The sequence below is a fragment of the Lepidochelys kempii genome, chromosome 19 (assembly GCF_965140265.1).
Source record: "Lepidochelys kempii isolate rLepKem1 chromosome 19, rLepKem1.hap2, whole genome shotgun sequence".
Lineage (NCBI taxonomy): Eukaryota > Metazoa > Chordata > Testudines > Cheloniidae > Lepidochelys > Lepidochelys kempii.
Genome location: NC_133274.1, coordinates 8,011,491 through 8,029,506, shown reverse-complemented (window position 1 = coordinate 8,029,506; position 18,016 = coordinate 8,011,491). Strand labels below are relative to the sequence as shown.

At 50.3% G+C, this 18,016-nt stretch overlaps 1 protein-coding gene across 2 annotated transcripts; it reads right to left on the bottom strand.

The window, feature by feature from the left end:
* Window positions 1–8,789: 8,789 nt before the first annotated feature.
* Window positions 8,790–14,157, bottom strand: LOC140900311 (elongation factor 1-alpha, oocyte form). 2 transcript variants are annotated; one of them, XM_073317417.1, is made up of 8 exons: window positions 14,098–14,157; window positions 13,159–13,313; window positions 12,461–12,640; window positions 12,069–12,365; window positions 11,615–11,765; window positions 11,275–11,531; window positions 9,805–10,039; window positions 8,790–9,044 (listed from the first exon to the last, which is right to left on the bottom strand). In XM_073317417.1, exons 2-8 carry the CDS (start codon window positions 13,300–13,302, stop codon window positions 8,923–8,925), a joined length of 1,386 nt encoding a protein of 461 aa, XP_073173518.1. In that variant the 5' UTR covers window positions 13,303–13,313; window positions 14,098–14,157; the 3' UTR covers window positions 8,790–8,922. The 2 variants fall into 2 exon arrangements, with proteins under 2 accessions (XP_073173518.1, XP_073173519.1); XM_073317418.1 differs by having other exon boundaries at window positions 12,171–12,365.
* Between the last annotated feature and the right edge of the window lie 3,859 nt (window positions 14,158–18,016).

The window sequence follows — 18,016 nt, the reverse complement described above, 5'->3', positions numbered from 1 at the left end:
CTTTCCAGCATCTGCAGACATTCTGGCCTAGAGAAGGGAAAGCCACATTCTTGGCATTAGCAATTTCTGTTACTATTGGGTCAAATCCCAAGCTCCTTACTCTGTTTTAATTCAGGCTTTGACCTCAGTGGGAATTTTGCCTAAGTAAGGGCCTGGGGGCCACAGTGTGATAGACATTTGACCTACAAGAACATAAAAAAGGGGACAAATGCTGCTTCCACAGAGTAAGTCAATGAAGGTAAATATAGCAACACTAAATTTATGCAGGTGTAACTGAGAGCAGAATCTAGCCCAAGGTCCCTGCCCCAGAGAGCTGACAGTCAATGGGCCCAATCTTGCAAATGCTTACTGCCAGGCATACCATGAGCAGTCTCATTGACGGATGGGATTACTCAGAAAAGTAAGCATTATGCTCAGTAATAGTGTTTGGAGGATTGGGCTCTAATTAACGAGGTCTGCATGGAGAAGAGGGGAGGTAATGCAGCTGAAGCAAGTGACAGAGTATTGATTTCAGTATAGGCCTTATTAGCTCAGTAGTTGTTGGTTGTTGTTTTTAAATCACTATTGAAGTTTCAGCTATTTCACTTTCGATAGAAGTTGAGCATAGATCACGCCTAACTAGCTGTAAAGGGAAATGAATATACTTCAAATGCATCATCATGTTCATTAATAATACTTTATACTTCATTTGCACCTTCCGGCTGAGGATCCCAAATTGAGGATCAAATCAAGATCATTACCCCCATTTTATAGGGGGGGGAAACTGAGGCACAGACAGGTGCTGTGACTTGCCCGAGGCCCTGCAGTGAGCCAGTGGCAGAGAGAGAAATAGAATCCAGGAGTCCAGATTCCCAGCCCTGTGCTCTAGACACTCAATCTCCCAGCTGATAGCAATGCTTTACATTTCATAGCACCTGCTATGCAAGGATCTCTAAGTACTTAACAGAAGAGGGTCCAGGTTCAAGTCAGGATTTCCAGGGCAAAGAAAGTAAACTATTTCCAACAAAACCTGATGTTAGTCTGGCCTGTCTCGACCAGAACTGAGGGATACAAAGACCTCTGGCCCAGCCCTGGCTTTCCAGACTTGCGGACATACTTGGTGTGGCAGTGGTTTGCCACATGCACGTACCTGCGGCACTTGGTCGTCTGACACTTCCGGGTGCTGGTGTGGCTCTTCAAAATCTCCTTTTCCACATGAGAGAAAGAAATTTTCCAGGTCTCTGAAATAACAGCAACCCTGGTGTCAGCCTACGCCCCCCCGCAGCTGGGCACAGAAGCCAGGGCAACAGAGGACACTGTGCAGGTGATGTGGAAATAGGATCATTTGTAATGTATTTTTGGTTCCAGTGTTGCCTGAGAAGTCACCCCTAACTGTGAAGCTCATAAAACAGCCCCAGGCCACTGGCTCACCCCCATCCCTCGCTGGTTCCCAGGGCTTCCTCACTCTTCCCAGCATTACCCCTCCCCAGCTCAGGGTTCCCCCTCTCCTCCCACGCCTGCCACTCTCCTGGGAATGCCTCTTGCTCCCTTGTGGGGTAGCTCTAGGTCGAGGACTTGAACTGAACAGAAAAGGGAGAGACATAATTTCCCTCAATACATGTTATGTATGGGCTCCACCGAGGTCTCCAGAACATACAAGCCCTGTCTCAGCACGGCATACCCCACCAGGGGCTAGAAATATTATCTGCTGACTCTCTGCAGCTTTTCTTCTGGGAGACTAGCTAAGGCCAGTGCATTTACCATAGTGGGCTACAGAGAACATACGGGCGGCTCTGGCAGTGCTATGAAAAGACAGGAGGGAGCGCTGGCCCCGCGGGCTGTGTGGGTTCCGACCCCTGAAGGGGTGTTCATTGTCCCAGCTCTGCACACTACTACACCCATCCCCAGGCCTCAGCCTGACAATTCAATCCCTAAGCAGTTTCCCAGGAGAACATGCGGTGGTGGCCAGCGGCTCCGGTGAGGGAGTTACCTTTGTTATCTTGACCAGGGGCCTGTTTAGCAATGAAATAGAGGGTCTTCCTCAGATATTGCTCCTTCTCCCCCAACAACTGCTTAATGTCCATCCCTTCGTCGTCTGAACTGGGCCACTGGCCAGAGATCTCAAGAGCCAGGACCAGGTCAATAGACATGAACGTGTCACCTCGGTTGTCCACCATCACCAGGGGCACCGCTGGGCCGTTCTGCTTTTTCCTCTCCAGCCTCATCTGCCATCCAGGAAAAGGCACTGAGGCACCAGACAGACAGTGGACAGACAAATGGGAGAGTTTAGAAAGAGGCAGTAATTCATCAAGGGGCTTGTTTGTGTTTAGATCAATGTCAGCCAAAGAAACCAAACCCACCAGAAACTCAACTAAATCCCTTAGGGAAGGACTCCTAGTGAGGAACCCACAGCTTTCCCCAGGAGATGGAGTCCAACACACTCATCTCTGTGTAGTATGAAGGATCCTCAAGGGCCTAATACCTCGGCCTTTCACCTCTGGAAGCCTGGGTTCAAATCCTACTTGAGCTTGTGAAAATGAGCTTGTGGGTCTCAGCCTAGCCCCTATCTGAGCTATGCTGCAGCCACTGTTATTTTAAGAATGACTCAGGCCTGGAAGAGCAGGAGATGTCACAGGTCAGGGTGGAAGGGGGGATCCAGGTAGCCCCAGCACGGGGACACTCACCTGAGTAGAACACTTTGATGAACTGATCCAAGTGCTGCCGGAATTCCGTCATGATGCTCCCAGGGGATACAGTCTGCCCGTCCTCCAGCAGGAAGGCAGCTGGAAAGCTGCGGGACTTTCTCAGCAGAGTCAGGGTGTAGAAGAGTCCATCGTACCCCTCCACCTCAGCGTACTGAATATAATCTGGAATCGGCAGGCTCAGCAGCACATCAAACCCATTCGGGGGCAAGAGCTGTAGACAGAGTCACCTACTGGAGATGCTGCTGAATTCTTTTCAGGCTAATCCCCCCTTCTCCTTTCCTCCACCCATCCCCTTGATCCCATCCCTTCTCACTTCTCATCCCTCCTTCCTGCTTTCATTCCCTACCTCCCCTTTTCCCTGCTGCTGTCGCCCTAGAAGGCTCTGACTGCTCCCACCGCCTACCCTCCCTCTCCTTGTTACCTTCCCAAACTCATAGCTGCTCCCCGTCGTCAGTTCTCTCACGTCCCTGAAGTAGGGTCTCTCGGGACATTCATTCAGGTAGCTAAAGAACTGGCGGAAGAAGGCATGGAGAAGATCAACTGCGTTGGCCACATCCAGCTGTTTCAGGCGGAGGGACTTTGCCCTCGCTTTAATCCGGGTGAGGTTGTCTTTCTTCCAGTCTTGAAAGGTTCGCATTGCAGCTGAGGACCCTGGTTTCTCACTCAGATCGGTGGAGGCATCTTGGGAACAGACTTGCCCCAGGTCTCCTAAAGGGAAACATTAGAGATGAGAGATCCCTGGCAGTTCAGCCAGCTTCCTCCATATCAAACCATGCTGCTACTGCTTCTACAATGCAAGTTTAGGTCCCGATCCTTCTTCCATTGGTAAACTCCAATAGGGGGAGGAGCTGGGCCTCTTTTTGTGCAGGATCAGCCTTACAAACTGTCCTAAAAGATTCTGGCGGAAAGAGAAATGAAGGAGTGCAAGAGAAAGGAGACTTGAAATGTGATGGAGGAGTTGGAGACGTGGGGAAGCAGTTCCAGACAGTGGGTAATGCAGAGGAGAAGGCTCTCATGCTGTCAGGGGGAAGATTGCAAAAAGGAACAGCGGGAGTTGGCTGAGCAGAGGGAGCCGGAAAGAGGAGTAAAACGAGATCAGATCTGTGAGGTCAGCTGGAGTAAAGGGGGTCAGAGCTGCCTTTATCTCAGTGTAAGGGAAGGCTGGTTTGTGTGTTTTGTACTGCGAGATGCTGCACCTCTGTTAATTCAGACCAATCATAAGAGAAGCCACGCTGGCATGGCTGAGACCCACCTTCATTGCAGCTGCAGTGCCTCGCACACTTACAGGACACTGCTAATGACAAGGAGAAGGTCCATGGCTTTCAGGTAATAGGACACTCTCCTCCCATAGTGTTGGATTCATCAGGAATGTAGGGATTACCATATTGTGGGGGTGGGGGACATCTAACCCAGTGCCCTGTCTCTGACAGTAGATACTTCCAGAAAAGCATTGCCCCATTCCCACCTACCATAGACTCAGCTATTGTGCAGTATTTTACCACTGAAGGTAATTTCCTCCTGACCTCAGCTGGTGAGCAGTTTATACCCTGAAGCCTGAGGATCATTGGCCTGGAAACCTTTTAGCTGAATTAGTGGAAGTGCGGGTGCTATTCTTAGTCAGCCAAATGCGTGCACTTTTAAAAGTCCAATACGGGAAAGGTGCGGGTCCCCTAATTTGGGGCCCCACAGCCGACTCACTCACCCAACTCCCAAAGAGTCAGGAGAGGGAGGACAATAACCCATGTCATCTAGCTCCATCACCACATGCTGCGAGATCATCAAACGGAAAAATGGTGAAGTCTGGAGCGTTTCTGAACGGCCATTTCCAAACAGTGCAGGTCCAATGGAGATTCCCTGACCTGCAGCTTCCCTGTTGTCCGACTCCACCTTCCACCTGCTCTGGGTGCCAGGGCTCCAGAGCATGGGAGCCTAAAGTGTCTAGGGTCCACTGCTTCCTCGCCCTGAGGTTTGAAGATTCTGCTGCTTCTAATGGGGACAGGGCTCGCAGGCTGGCGTCTCTGTGTCTCCCGGCTCTTTGCTTCTGCCGGCTCTGCCCTTCCTCTGAGGACCCTTCCAAACCCCACTATTCTTGGCAGGCGTAACATTGAGGGGCACAGAGCTTTCACTTAGAGTCGGGCCTGCCATCTTGCATTTGGACCCTATGAGATTCAAAGAGAATCCAGGTGTTTATTGTGATTCCAGGTTTCTTTTCCCTAATGACTAATTAGAGGGAAAAGAAACCACAGATGTTCTAACTCACCCGATACTATATAGTCTCTGGTGCTTCTGATCCGATCCCCCCTCAGCCACCTCTGATGGCAGGAGAGAGGGATGCTGCCCTTAGTCATAAAAAAAAATGCAGGGCTAAGAAGCAATGTGCTCATTTCACTTTCCTCTTAGGAAATGGGCAGAGGGAACCCAAAGCAGCCAGCAAGCGAAACGCCTCACTGCATCCCGCTCATGGCAGCGATTAGCATTTCCATCGTACTTATCTTTAAAGAGCTGTACAGACATTAGCCGGGGAATCCTCCCAGCAGCCTGGGACAGAGATACATTATTAGCCCCGCTTTAGAGACTGGGGCCCAGCCAGCTAGAGAGGTGAAGAGACTTGCTCAAGGCCACCCCGCAAGGCAGTGGCAGAACAGGACCTAGACCTCAAGGAGCTCCTGGGTTCCAAATGTGCGGCCTCAGTCTCTATGCTGTTGGGGAAATGGCTTTCTGTCCTGGCTAGGGGGAGCAGAGATACAAAACAGCCTTCAAACCCAGGCAGCTCTCACATGCTGCCCCCTGATAGTAACGTTACAGAAAATGATCACGTGACCTGGCCCAGACAACAGGCTAGGGGACAGGCCAAGTCCACGATACAGGGGTGCTTTGGGATCATTGTTAAACATTTCAGTGTGAGCTGTACAGGTGGGCAGGTGCACGTAGCAAAACCATCAGATGGTCAGAAGGGGGACAAGACCTTAGAGGCGCAAGTCGGGCAGATAAATGCCCCCCACATCCAGTGGAAAGACGGAGCGTTGTGGCTTGCAGAAAATCACCATCACTCTGTGGTCTCCTGGTAGCCTTCTGAATGGCATAGTTTGACTCCAAGCAGTGTGGGGCTTGGATGCTGACCCATAAGAGGACCCCTAGCTTACAAGGGGATCTGCAAAAAGAAAAGGAGGACCTGTGGCACCTTAGAGACTAACAAATTTATTTGAGCATAAGCCTTTGTGAGCTACAGCTCTGCTGTAATTGTTGAATGACTACTGGCATCCTCCCTTCTTCCCGGCTCGGCCACAGCTGCTTGCCCGTGGGAATCACGAAGAGCGCCTGCTCTTCCATTCTTTAATACTAGTTCATTCCTCCTTGCTGCCATGTCATAACCACCTAGGCAGGGTAGCGGAGCCATACTATCTTTTTACCTTCTCCAGCTGAGATCCACAAAGACCTCATTCAGCCCCTTTCCTGGCCAGAGGGCACATCTCAGCCCTCACATGCCATGGGGTCTCATCTGTCCAGACAGGGCCCAGCCACAGCCTTGGTGGAACTCCACTGACGCAGTTCCAGCAGGGCTGCGTTTGGCCACCCTCCTTGGGCTTTGCTCTTGTCAGAGACCAGCTGCAACTAGCATTACTTCTTTTTTAATTCTCAGCTACCACCTTTGTCTCTGGAGTCATTAATAAATTCTCAATCAGCCAGCTAGTTTATTGCCCTGATTTTCTATCTGCCTCAGAAAGAAAAGCACCCAGGGGGGCCATTTCATCGTTAGAGGGACAGTCAAAATCGGACAGACCAAGCCGGAGCCTTTCCATGCATTTGGTTCCCAGAACAAGCCTACATGTCCTATGCAAGTGTCCTCATGCCAGAGAGGAGTAACCCTCAAGATAACACAGGCTGTCCTCATTTTCACCTAGCATCCCTAGAGAGTTGGGAGCAGTAGGACTTTCAGATTAGAAGACATAAGGCAAGTTCTGCCTTGAGGTAGGTGCAGCTCTCCCTACCAGTTACAGAAGCTATCCCGTGCACACAGGGAAATTTGGTCTACCCCTCAGAAACCCACAGGTGGGAGAGGTTTAAGACCAATGCGTGGCTATTGAGCATGCCAGCTACTCCCTGCTAGCAGTCAGCCTGCAGTCATTTCCCCTTAGAGTTAAGCTGTTGACTGGGTTGTTCCCATCCTAGGCATGGGAGTTCTTCACCTGATTTGCAGTCACACAGGTAGGCTCAGGGGGCTGTGTCTACACTAGAAGCACTACAGCAGCTTAGCTATGGCCCCGTAGCATACCCAGAGTACAACAAGAGAAGGGTTTTTCTGTTGCTGTAGGAACTCTGCTTGCTTGAGTGATCATAGCTAGGTCAACGGAGGCATTCTGTCAACCTGCATCTGTGTCTGGTGTTAGCTCAGCAGAACTAGGGGGTTCAGGGTGCCATGGATATTTCCTCACCCAAGGGCACTGTATCCAGGCTAACTTAAGGTTAGGCTACACTTCAGAGGGTAGATGATCCTTGCTGGCCTGCTCCTCCCATTCCCTTTTGTGAAGGGGATAGAATCTCTGTTCCCAGGTCTGCTTCTGCCAGGGCCTAGTCATGAGGTTTCTGCGAGGAGGAGTGCTACAGATACCTGGCTCCCAAAAATCCAGAATTGCTAGCTCTAGAGTGGCCCTCTGCAAGGGTCTAACCCCCTCCCCACCTCAATTGAGGCTTTGCTCCAAGTACGGCCCGGAGCCTCAGAACTAGAGAGCTCCTTAGCAAGGGCCAGTATCATCCAGGGTGGTGAAGATGTGTGGCATTTAATAAAGGCAGGTTGCAACCATTTCTGTTCCTGCTGGAGTGACCCAAGATAGGAGGCAACGAATGAGGGAAGTATCTCAAAGGGAAATAGGGGGGGTGGCTTTTGGGGTGTCTAGATCTTCTACTGCTAGCTTAAAATGGTGCCCTGGCTCCTTCTAAGCCACCTCTTAAAGGTTTTTTATGGCCTTTTTTTTTGCTGCAAGCAGATTCATAGCTTCCAAGACGAGAAGGGACCACGGTGATCTTCTCATCTGACTCCTGCATAACATGGGCCAGAGAACTGCCCCAAAATCATTCCAAAAGCAGATCTTGATTTAAAAATGGTCAGTGTTGGGGTAAGTTGGTCCAATGGTGAGTTGCCCTCATTGTTAGAGATGTACACCTTCCAGTCTGAATTTGTTTAGATTCAGCTTCCAGCCCTTGGATTGTGTTCTAGCTTTCTCTGTAGATGGAAGAGGTCATGACAGGAGGAATGAATATGTAGTAGATACTTAGACCGATCATGTGACCCCTTCACCTTCTGTTAAGGTGAGTAGCTAGACCCACCTTCTGCCAGAGGAGTGACCGGTACATAGACAGTAACTCAGTTCTAAGGATCAAACTGCCAGTCATTGGCCATCTTCTGCTAACCCCTCCCTGTTGGAAAACCCCCATTGAGAAAGCTCACAAGCTAGCATCAGTTCCTCTAGTCACAGACCCTTCCCTCCCATCACAAGGGCCAGCTAGGGGCTCCTGGCTAAGCATCCAGCTTGGAGTGGTAATGACTGGCAATGAGGGTGCCTCACCCTAACTTCCACACCCCCTCACATGTCCTCAAAGGCAAGTGGACTCCTCTGAGGATTTTCTAGAGAGGTCTCAGTCATTCAAACCCACAATGCCAGGAGATGCTCAGGGTCTCTTGCTGGTGTTTCCCCAGCTTTGGGCTTTCCCTCCCCTCCTGCTATACCTCTCATTTGTCCTGCTTGTGAGCATCTGTGATGCTGCCCCTCCTCCGATGGAGCCCCTGCTACTGGTAGCTCCAGCACCCAGCAACTGCCCCCTTCAAACTGCCACTTGGAACCATGCGGTCCACGTATTCCTGGGTGAGAAGGCCAAAGCCAAGACATTGTACTTGCTGGCTGAATGGCAGTGCGGGGGCTAGAAAAGAAATGCTATTCCATGGGAAAATTGATGGGATCTATTGTGCCCCCCCCAGCACTGTTTGTAGTTAGGAGCCAGCATTGGTTAGAGAGGTCCCCCATGACATAGCCTAGAGGGCTGACTGCTCACCCCAGAGGAAGTGGGTACAGACACACCAAACCATGGTCCTTTTTCCAATGGGCAGTTTATTCAGTGAGGACAGTTAGAAAAGTTAAAGTGCAAGGGGTCAGGCAGACCCATCCCACCTGCTAGTGCCATTTGCTGAAGGCTCAGCGATCTGTGCTGTACAAGTAAGTCCAGACGGTGATTGTGCCGGTCTTCATTTCTTACTGGCCTTCACAGCTGATTTGGTGACTTTGGCAGCTGCACTGACTTTCTTCTCGACCCCCTTGATCACACCCACCGCCACCGTCTGTCTCATGTCACGAACAGCAAAGCGACCTGCCGGAGGAGAGGAGTGTTAGGTGGTTGTTTTCCTTTGTCTGTTCAGCCCACGAGGCTCTTTTGGGCAAAGGTTGCCAATGGTTCCTTACTCTCTCTCAGTGGCACTCAGCTCTGGGACAGGAATTGAAGGAATTTACAGCCACAGCAGGGCCTAGTCTAGCCTCTGATGATTTAGCCCTAGGTTGGAGGGCATATGCTAAGACCAAAGGTCCATCTAGCCCAGTATCCTTCCTTCTGTTCATTCTCTCTGGGCACCTGGCATTGGACACTGTCAGAACAGGCAATCCAATGATCCATCCAATCACCCATTTCCAGCTTCTGGCAAACAGAGGCTAGGGACACCATCCCTGCCCATCCTGGCCAATAGCCATTGATGGACCTATTCTTTTTTGAACCCTGTTATAGTCTTGGCCTTCACAACATCTTCTGGCAAGAAGTTTTACAGGTTGACTGCATTGTGTGAAAAAGTCCATTCTTGTTTGTTTTAAACCTGCTGCCTATTAATTTCATTTAGTGACCCCTAGTTCTTGTGTTTGTGCTGGGCTTCTAATAGATTCCCATGAAGTCAGAGGCCAGCACTTGTACGGACTACTATTGTTCCCTGCAGAGCCAGGACCACAGATCCCTGCACAGACACTAGCAAGAGTAAGTGCCCTGTGATCTAGATTGGTCATAGCAATTTAGTTACCTGGTTCGAAGGCAGATGTACCAGTGCTAGAGGGCAGTACCTACTTTATCCCATCCATTATAGTCTTACCAAGAGGTGGGTAGTCTGAGAAGGTCTCCACACACATGGGTTTGCCAGGAATCATCTGCACAATGGCAGCATCTCCAGACTTCAGGGCCTTAGGATTGTCCTCCAGCTTCTTGCCAGACCTGCGGTCGATCTTCTCCTTCAGCTCTGCAAACTTGCAGGCAATGTGAGCAGTGTGGCAATCCAGCACTGGGGCATAGCCAGCAGCTATCTTGCCTGGGTGGTTCAGGATGATGACCTGCAAAGGAGGAGTTGGTTATGAAACCTGGATGAGCAGCAGAAGGTTCTCCTGCTCATTTGTTCTTGGGGAAGCCCTGTTGTGAGGGCTATGTGGGGAATCTAAGGACTAAGCTTTTTAGAAGCCATCTTAGAATCTAGTGTAGTTAAGGTGAATTGGTCCCGTTGCTTGATTTTTGTGGGCCTAGTTCTGTTGATGCAAGCACCATCTAGCTTGCCAGAGCCGATGAGATTGAAAGTAAAAATATCCACATTGCACAGTGCCTAGTGGTAGCAAACTTGAACTGTGAGAAGCTTGGCCCTGTCCTTAAGAGGTTACAATCCATCTGTTACAACTGGAGAGGAATAGACAGGAACGGTTACTGTATGCTCCTAACATGACCGGCTGTCACAGCAAGCGCTCTGGGTGTTTGTCTCAAAGCAATCTGTTCATTAGGGGTAGCAACCATGCAGAGAACAGTGTTAGAGGGAGTGCAGTTGCCAATAAGAACTCTAGCTAACTTCAGGTGGTTCTCGGACGACTTTTAGCAGCTATGGGTGGACAGCTATTGTTCAGAAGCCTCCTGCCATGAACGTGTGGCACTACATGACTAATGGCACCAATGACAGTGGCAAAATGGAGATGGGGTGACTAGATAGCAACTGTGAAAAATTGGGACAGGGGTGGGTGGGTTAATAGGAGCCTGTATAAGATGGCCTCAAATATCAGGACTGTCCCTATTAAAAAACCAAAAACCAGGACATCTGGTCACCCTAGGTAGGAGGGAGGAGAGCTAGTGGTTATGTGGCTGCTGGTACCAGGTCCTTCAGGGCGGGGCAAGACAAAACACACCTTCCCTTTCCGTTCACGGGGATTAGCTCCAGATTTGCTAATTTGACCTAACCTAAGGGCATGGCACGGATTACTCTTGTGCAGGCTGGGAGAGCCATTTGTCCTCTTCCACTCATAGTATGACCAGCTGTCCCGATTTTAGGGTTTTATATAGGCTCCTATTACCCTCCCATCCCCATCCCAGTTTTTCACATTTGCTGTCTGGTCACCCGGTCCACTCAGCTGCCATGGCAGACATCTCCATGCAAACAGAGTGGCTGGAGCAATTGTACTAGCATATACAGTAGTAGTGTTGGAAACAGCGTTGCTTATTTGCAAGACTGGCCTAGCATGAAGTACAGCCTCCTACACCCAGGAAGGAGTGATTTGGAGTCAACCAGCCCCGTTGTTTTCGCACCCCTGACCTGAGAGGTGAAGCTACCGGCCTCCATGGGAGGGTCGTTCTTGCTGTCTCCGGCCACATTCCCACGCCGGATGTCTTTCACAGACACGTTCTTCACGTTGAACCCAATGTTGTCACCTGGCAGCGCCTCTGCCAGAGCCTCGTGGTGCATTTCCACCGATTTCACCTCTGTGGTGATGTTGGTGGGGGCAAAAGTCACCACCATGCCAGCCTTCATGAAGCCAGTCTCCACGCGGCCCACGGGGACCGTTCCAATACCTGGGGGATGGAGATAGTGGCATCAGTCGTGTGGCCTAGAGAAGGAGCTACCATGCCCAGTGAGCTCCTCCCCCCATGCTCACCGCCAATCTTGTAGACATCCTGCAGGGGCAGACGGAGTGGCTTGTTAATTGGGCGGGAAGGAGGGATAATGGAATCCAGAGCTTCCATTAGAGTGGTGCCTGCAGCATTCCCATCCTTCCTAGTGATCTTCCAGCCTTTGAACCAAGGCATCTACAAACAGACAGGAGGCAAGACTGAAGCTAGGCAGGGCCCAAGAGTGCCAGGCATCTCCTAGGAGGCATTTGTGCCCACCTGGCGCTAAACAGCTTCTCCACGTATGGGGGAGAAAAACATACCTTGAAGAAATAAAGCTCTGTGAGCCCCCAGATCCTACCCATGCTCCACTTAGAGCCCTGGCTGAGAGCGTGGTTCCCCCATGCCCATAGGTTCTGTGCAGCTTCCCCAGCCCGTCATTCCATCCTAGCACTCAGATCTGGCCTCCATGAGGCATGCAGAAAGAAGCATGCTCCTTACTTTGGCACTGGCCTCCAACATGTTGTCCCCATGCCAGCCAGAGATGGGCACAAATGCCACAGAGGCTGGGTTGTAGCCAATCTTCTTGACGTAGGCACCCACTTCCTTGGTGATCTCCTGGTAGCGCTTGCCGCTGTAAGGGGGCTCCGTGGAGTCCATCTTGTTCACCCCAATGATAAGTTGCTTCACCCCCAGCGTGTAGGCCAGCAGGGCATGCTCCCGGGTCTGCCCGTTCTTAGAGATGCCAGCTTCAAACTCTCCCACCCCGGCTGCCACAATCAGCACCGCACAGTCAGCCTGGGGGTAGGGAGGGGACACAGTATAAGAGCATGCCACAGTTCTAGCTGCTTAGGCACCTCATCACCTTCACCCGGAGCAGGGCCAGTCCGTACCTGAGAGGTGCCGGTGATCATGTTCTTGATGAAGTCTCTGTGGCCAGGGGCATCAATGATGGTGATGTAGTACTTGGTGGTCTCGAACTTCCACAGGGAGATGTCAATGGTGATCCCACGCTCCCGCTCGGCCTTCAGCTTATCCAGCACCCAGGCATATTTGAAGGATCCCTTCCCCATCTGCGTGGGAGGAGGCACCAGTTACACTAGGTGTTTAGGGCTGGGCACAAGTACTCACTAGGGAACAGCTCCCATTTCCCCCTCAACATAAGATTGCTTTAACTGGGGTGCTGTTTGCAAGTGGGATTCCCATGGCTTTTAGAACTGCCATTAACTGGAACAATTGGTTTCAGACCCCTCCCCAGTCTACAGTTATACAATTTGGTGAGCAGGGGGCTTGCAAAAGGGACTATTAGAGACATGCTTAGGGTAAGGTCAGTATAGAGAAACTGACGCAAACTTCCTTAGTGTAGACAGGACCTTGAAGTGGCAGATGTGCTAATGCACCCCAGACATATGAACAGCCTCTTGGCTCTCCAGGCGCCCCCCACCCCCACCCCAGAGGTTTGGATTTCATGGCTCTAAGAGTCACAACTTATGCAGTGACTGAGCCACGCATCTGACAGCAACCCCACACAGCCCCACAGAATGAGTTAAAGGCACTTCGGAGCCAGTCTGCTTGGCACCATTGCCCCAACCTCAGCTGCCTCCTTCTCAAACTTCTCAATGGTTCTCTTGTCAATGCCCCCACACTTGTAGATGAGGTGCCCAGTAGTAGTCGATTTCCCAGAGTCCACATGGCCGATCACCACAATGTTGATGTGGATTTTCTCTTTTCCCATGGTGCTGGTTTCTATAACAAAGAGGGGGTTTGAGACAGGCTCCCTGCCCCCACACAACCCCTCCCCGGGCCATGCTCAGCTTTGTTCCACACAGAGCAACCGCAAAACTAGCAAGGATGCAGGTTTATTGCCAAGTACAACCCGGGGACCAGGTTTCTAAATGAACGGGGGAAGGTAGAGCGAGTAGAGTTGCTTGGAGACTCCTGGTCCCGCATACATAGGTACCGGAGGCAACTGGCTAGGAGAGTTTGTGGTCACTGACCAGACTGCCGGAGCTTTAGCTTTGTTAGCTATCATCCCCCCCCCCCCGCCCCATCTGAGCAGAGACCAGTCCCTCTGAACTGCTCCCAAGCGGCCAGCACCGAGTGCTTTCTAGCCAGTGATCATGCAAGAACAGTTGCCTCCTGTGACTGCCCTTCAGCCCAATTCACAGCACCTGCATCACTGGGGGAGGGCCCCTGTCACAGCACTGGGCTTGCCAGTACAACAGAGCTCACAGAGGGGAGGGGTGAAGGGAACAGTCCCTCACTCAGGAAGTCAATGACAAGATGCGTCAGGCCACCCTTAGCCTGTTCCTAGCCCAGGCTGACGACTAGGTCTGGGAAGAAAGTCACCACCCCACCCTCCTGCCAGAGGCATCGTGGCAGGTACTGCCCCTCCCCACCCAATCTCCCATCTCTAGCCCGTGGGGCAGGGAAAAGACCAGGATCCCAGGGGAGCTCAGAACTGGGCACAGACAAGCCCAGCTACGAACCCCCGAGCCGAGCCACAAAACCCTACACGACGGGTACTTACCTGGGTTCCCAGCCCGGGAGAACAGCAGCTACGCTCCTCACGCCCCGCCCTCCCAGTCCATTTAAACCTGGCCCGGGAGCGGGTACCAACCTAACCACGCCCCTTCCGAATGCCCAGCACCAATCACTGACTCCGGGCTGCTTAGCCACGCCCCCTTGGAACCACATGGAGAGAAACACGTGGAAGGGATAAACAAAGCAGATTAAGTCCCTCCCTTCACCTACTGTCAGGGTGCTGGGGAGCCAGCAGGGGGCCCTGGATCTGGGGCGGGGCTGAGAGGCCTCAGTTCAGCCCTATAATAATAATAATAATAATAATAATAATGAATAAACGATCAGCAGAGGGATGAATACCAATTAACAAAGGACTGAATGCATCCCATGAAGTGAGCTGTAGCTCAGGAAAGCTCATGCTCAGATAAATTTGTTAGTCTCTAAGGTGCCACAAGTCCTACTTTTCAATTAACAAAGATAAAGGCTAATGGGCTGAAATCAACAGAGCCTGACACATCTGTAAAGCCAGAGAAAGATGCATAATGAGGACTAATCAATACGGGGTAATAAAGAGAGATGATGAGAAAATGAGGAACAATAGTAAATAGCTATGGTTATATAAATAAATGATAATAATAAAGAATACTACAGAATAATAACAGGTCATTAAGGACTCAGGTGAAGAAATCAACAGAGATGAATCAACAGAGAAAGAAGGAGAAATAATGGGGTGTAATAAGTAGGTACATAGCTTCAGACCCTGATCCTGCAAAGTCCTCCATGCATCCCAGAAGGCTCCATTGACTTTACTGGGTCTTCACAGGGGCCTGCCTATGCAGAGGGCCCCCTATTTCAGTTCTTACTTATTTGAGAAGCCCCGTGAACCTGCTTCTGAAAGCTGTTCTCTAGGGCTGCTGTAGCGTCTGCTTGCATGGAGCAGCTTGCAGGGTCAAGGCAGTGGCCGACTTCTTGTGAATAGGGGCTGCAGGACCGGACCCTTTGACTTCAGGCCAGGGATTCTTTTTACTGGCTTGGCATGTCTTTCCCATTCTACATATGCAAAGATACATAAATAGTTAGACATGATCATAAATAAACTCAAACTAATAAAGGATATAGAATAACAATAAACACATACACACCTAGGCTCAGATTCACAAAAGTATTTAGGTGCCTCACTCCTATTAGCCGTGAGCCATCTAAATACCTTTGAGGCTCTGGGCCCTAACTCACTGAGCTTTGTACTGTTCCTCCAAGCATGAGATCACTGCTAACACAGCCAGCTGGAATCACTGCAGTTCCATGGAGTCGTCAATTCTCCAGGGCCCTCAGTGGAGGTAGTCTAGTTTTCATGATCTTGGCGGGAAGTACGAAGGCCTCTGCTTCACGTAGGACCCAGTGTGATCTGAGGCTAGCTGTGAAAGAGACAGATAAAGGGAAATTAAGTTTAGTCCCTGAGCACTAATTGTTTTAGGCAGAATTTTTTTCCTAGTCATTGGCAGACACATAACACTGGAATCAGTTGCCAAGCAGTGTTAGGAAATGTACCCTGGTGTCACTCCGGAGAACAGGCTTGCTTTATTACTGACCACTTATAATGGGCTCCAGAGGTGCTATTAGCTTGCAGCTATTTCCCCGTTGGCTAGACTTGCCACAGATTTTATATCAGCTCAGCAGAGAAGTGTGTGCTCTGTATATGGATGGGAAACCTTCTATGATCACAGAGGTGCTGGTGTTCCAGCAGGGGGTGCTCTTCCCTTTAAGGAAGTACTAAAACAGTCGCTAAATTACCATCATTTGAATGAGACCATTAAACAAGTGGGGGCAAATGCTAGATATATTGCCACTTACAGTGACTCATTTTGGACTGGGGGGTTGTGAGTTTGGCAGAAATGATCTCATATGGAAAGAAAGAGAATGAGGGCCCTGGTTGGGCAAGTCACCACTTCTTTGTGCCTCAGTTTCCCATTGGAATAAAGATACTGGCCTCCTTTTTAAAGTGCTTTGAGATCTAGGGATGAAAATTTTCCCCCATTTTTAACCCTGGTGTCCTGGCCAACTTCCAGTGTGGGTAAATATACTCTCAACTCTCCTGCCAGTTTCTGACCGAAACTCACTTTCCTAGCACATGGCACTTTCTGTAGATTATACACCAGCAAGTAGCCAATACATGGAGAAATACCTATATCTCATTAGAAGATTGCCGGGAATGGGTGACAGGGGATAGAACACTTGATGATGACCTGTTCTGTTCATTCCCTCTGGGGCACCTGGCATTGGCCAATGGTGGAAGACAGGATACTGGGCTAGACGGACCTTTGGTCTGACCCAGTATGGTCATTCCTATGTTCTTATGATTTTGCTTAGGTGCTTGACATAAAAATACCTTTGCCCACCTCTGTCCTGGCCTCACTAACATCAGTTTGGCCACCCACAGGCCAAAACTGGATAGGGTGACCAGACAGCAAATGTGAAAAATCGGGACGGGGGTGGGAGGTAATAGGAGCGTATATAAAAAACAGATTCAAAAATTGGGGCTGTCCCCATAAAATCAGGAGATCTGGTCACCCTAAAACTGGAGCCATTGTGAGCAATACCAGTCAGGCACCAAAATTTGGCTCTTGCTACTTTCACTTGAAGGAGCATTTATGACTTTTGGCCACTAGTTGGCAAAATTGCACAATCAGTCAACACATGTTTCTAGGCCAGTGAGGATTTTGTTAATTAGCGTTCAGACACCTGGATTCTATTCCCAGCTGTTAGTGCCAGTGACTTGCTGTGTGAGCTTTAGCCAATTACCTCAGTTTCCCCATCTGCAAAGTGAGAATAATACTTGCCTCACAGCGGTGTTTTGAGGCATAGTTCATTCATGTTCAGGCAGCATTTTGAGATTCTCCAAGGAACGCTGCTTGGGAAATGCAAACTATTCAAAATCGTGGTGGAGCAGAAAACACAATCAACGATGAATAATTTTTCAGCAAGCTTAGCCTCGTGGTCTGCTGGGAGAATACCCACTAGTAGATTGGGACATCCTGCTATGAACGGATACAGCGCTTTAGTGAGTCGGACACAGAGTCGCGTGCAGATCTCACAGCTAATCCAGCGTGTGTAATATACAAGTTTACATACACAAGGGTCTCAGACTTCAGGGCTCTGTTAAATATTCATTGTGCATAAGAGACAGGCCTACAGTTAGCTGTGTGCTGATGCTGAGCCCAGTGCAGGGACCAGGAGGCAATACAAAGTGCCGACCCTATCCTGGAGCTGCTGGGGTTCACAGCACTCCTGGCACAGTTTAGAGCAACTCAAGTGACGCCTGCAAGATGTAACAGCCAAGGAAATAGCTGGGGATTGGAGTAGGAAAGTCATGGCCACACCTACTTCGTCCTGTGCCAACGCCCCCCGCCCCCTAGTCTGTAGCAGACATGTCCTGGGGGCTCCTCGAGGGGGTGCTCCAGAGCCAGTCACACTGGTTCTGTGTGTTATTATGGGGAAGCCTCCTCTATGCTGTGGTATTTCCTAAGGGGGCTTTATGGCAGCTTTACAGAGGGGCTAAAGGCAGCCATTAATCCCTCCTGAATGCGGCAAGAGGGGGTTGATTGCGGCACAGGTTGATGGTGTGAATCCAGCATTTCAGTAGCTCCTGAATTTTGTTACTGTGGCCATTCAGTGGCTCATGTCAGACAAGTGGCTAGGTCCAGCCGCGGTGAACAGGTGTTGTTGTTCAAGACAGGACCAAATCCCAACGTTTGAGCTCTGTGATGGGCAGAACCAGTGCTCTGGATCCAAATACTCATAAATCTGGGCCTGTATCCAAGCGCCATGAGGTTCAGATTTGACCCCTTATACAGAGACATTCTAGCAGCTATCTGAGCCTGGATGCAAGTCGGTACCAGGAGGCTGCTCCCAGGCCTAACTCAACAAAC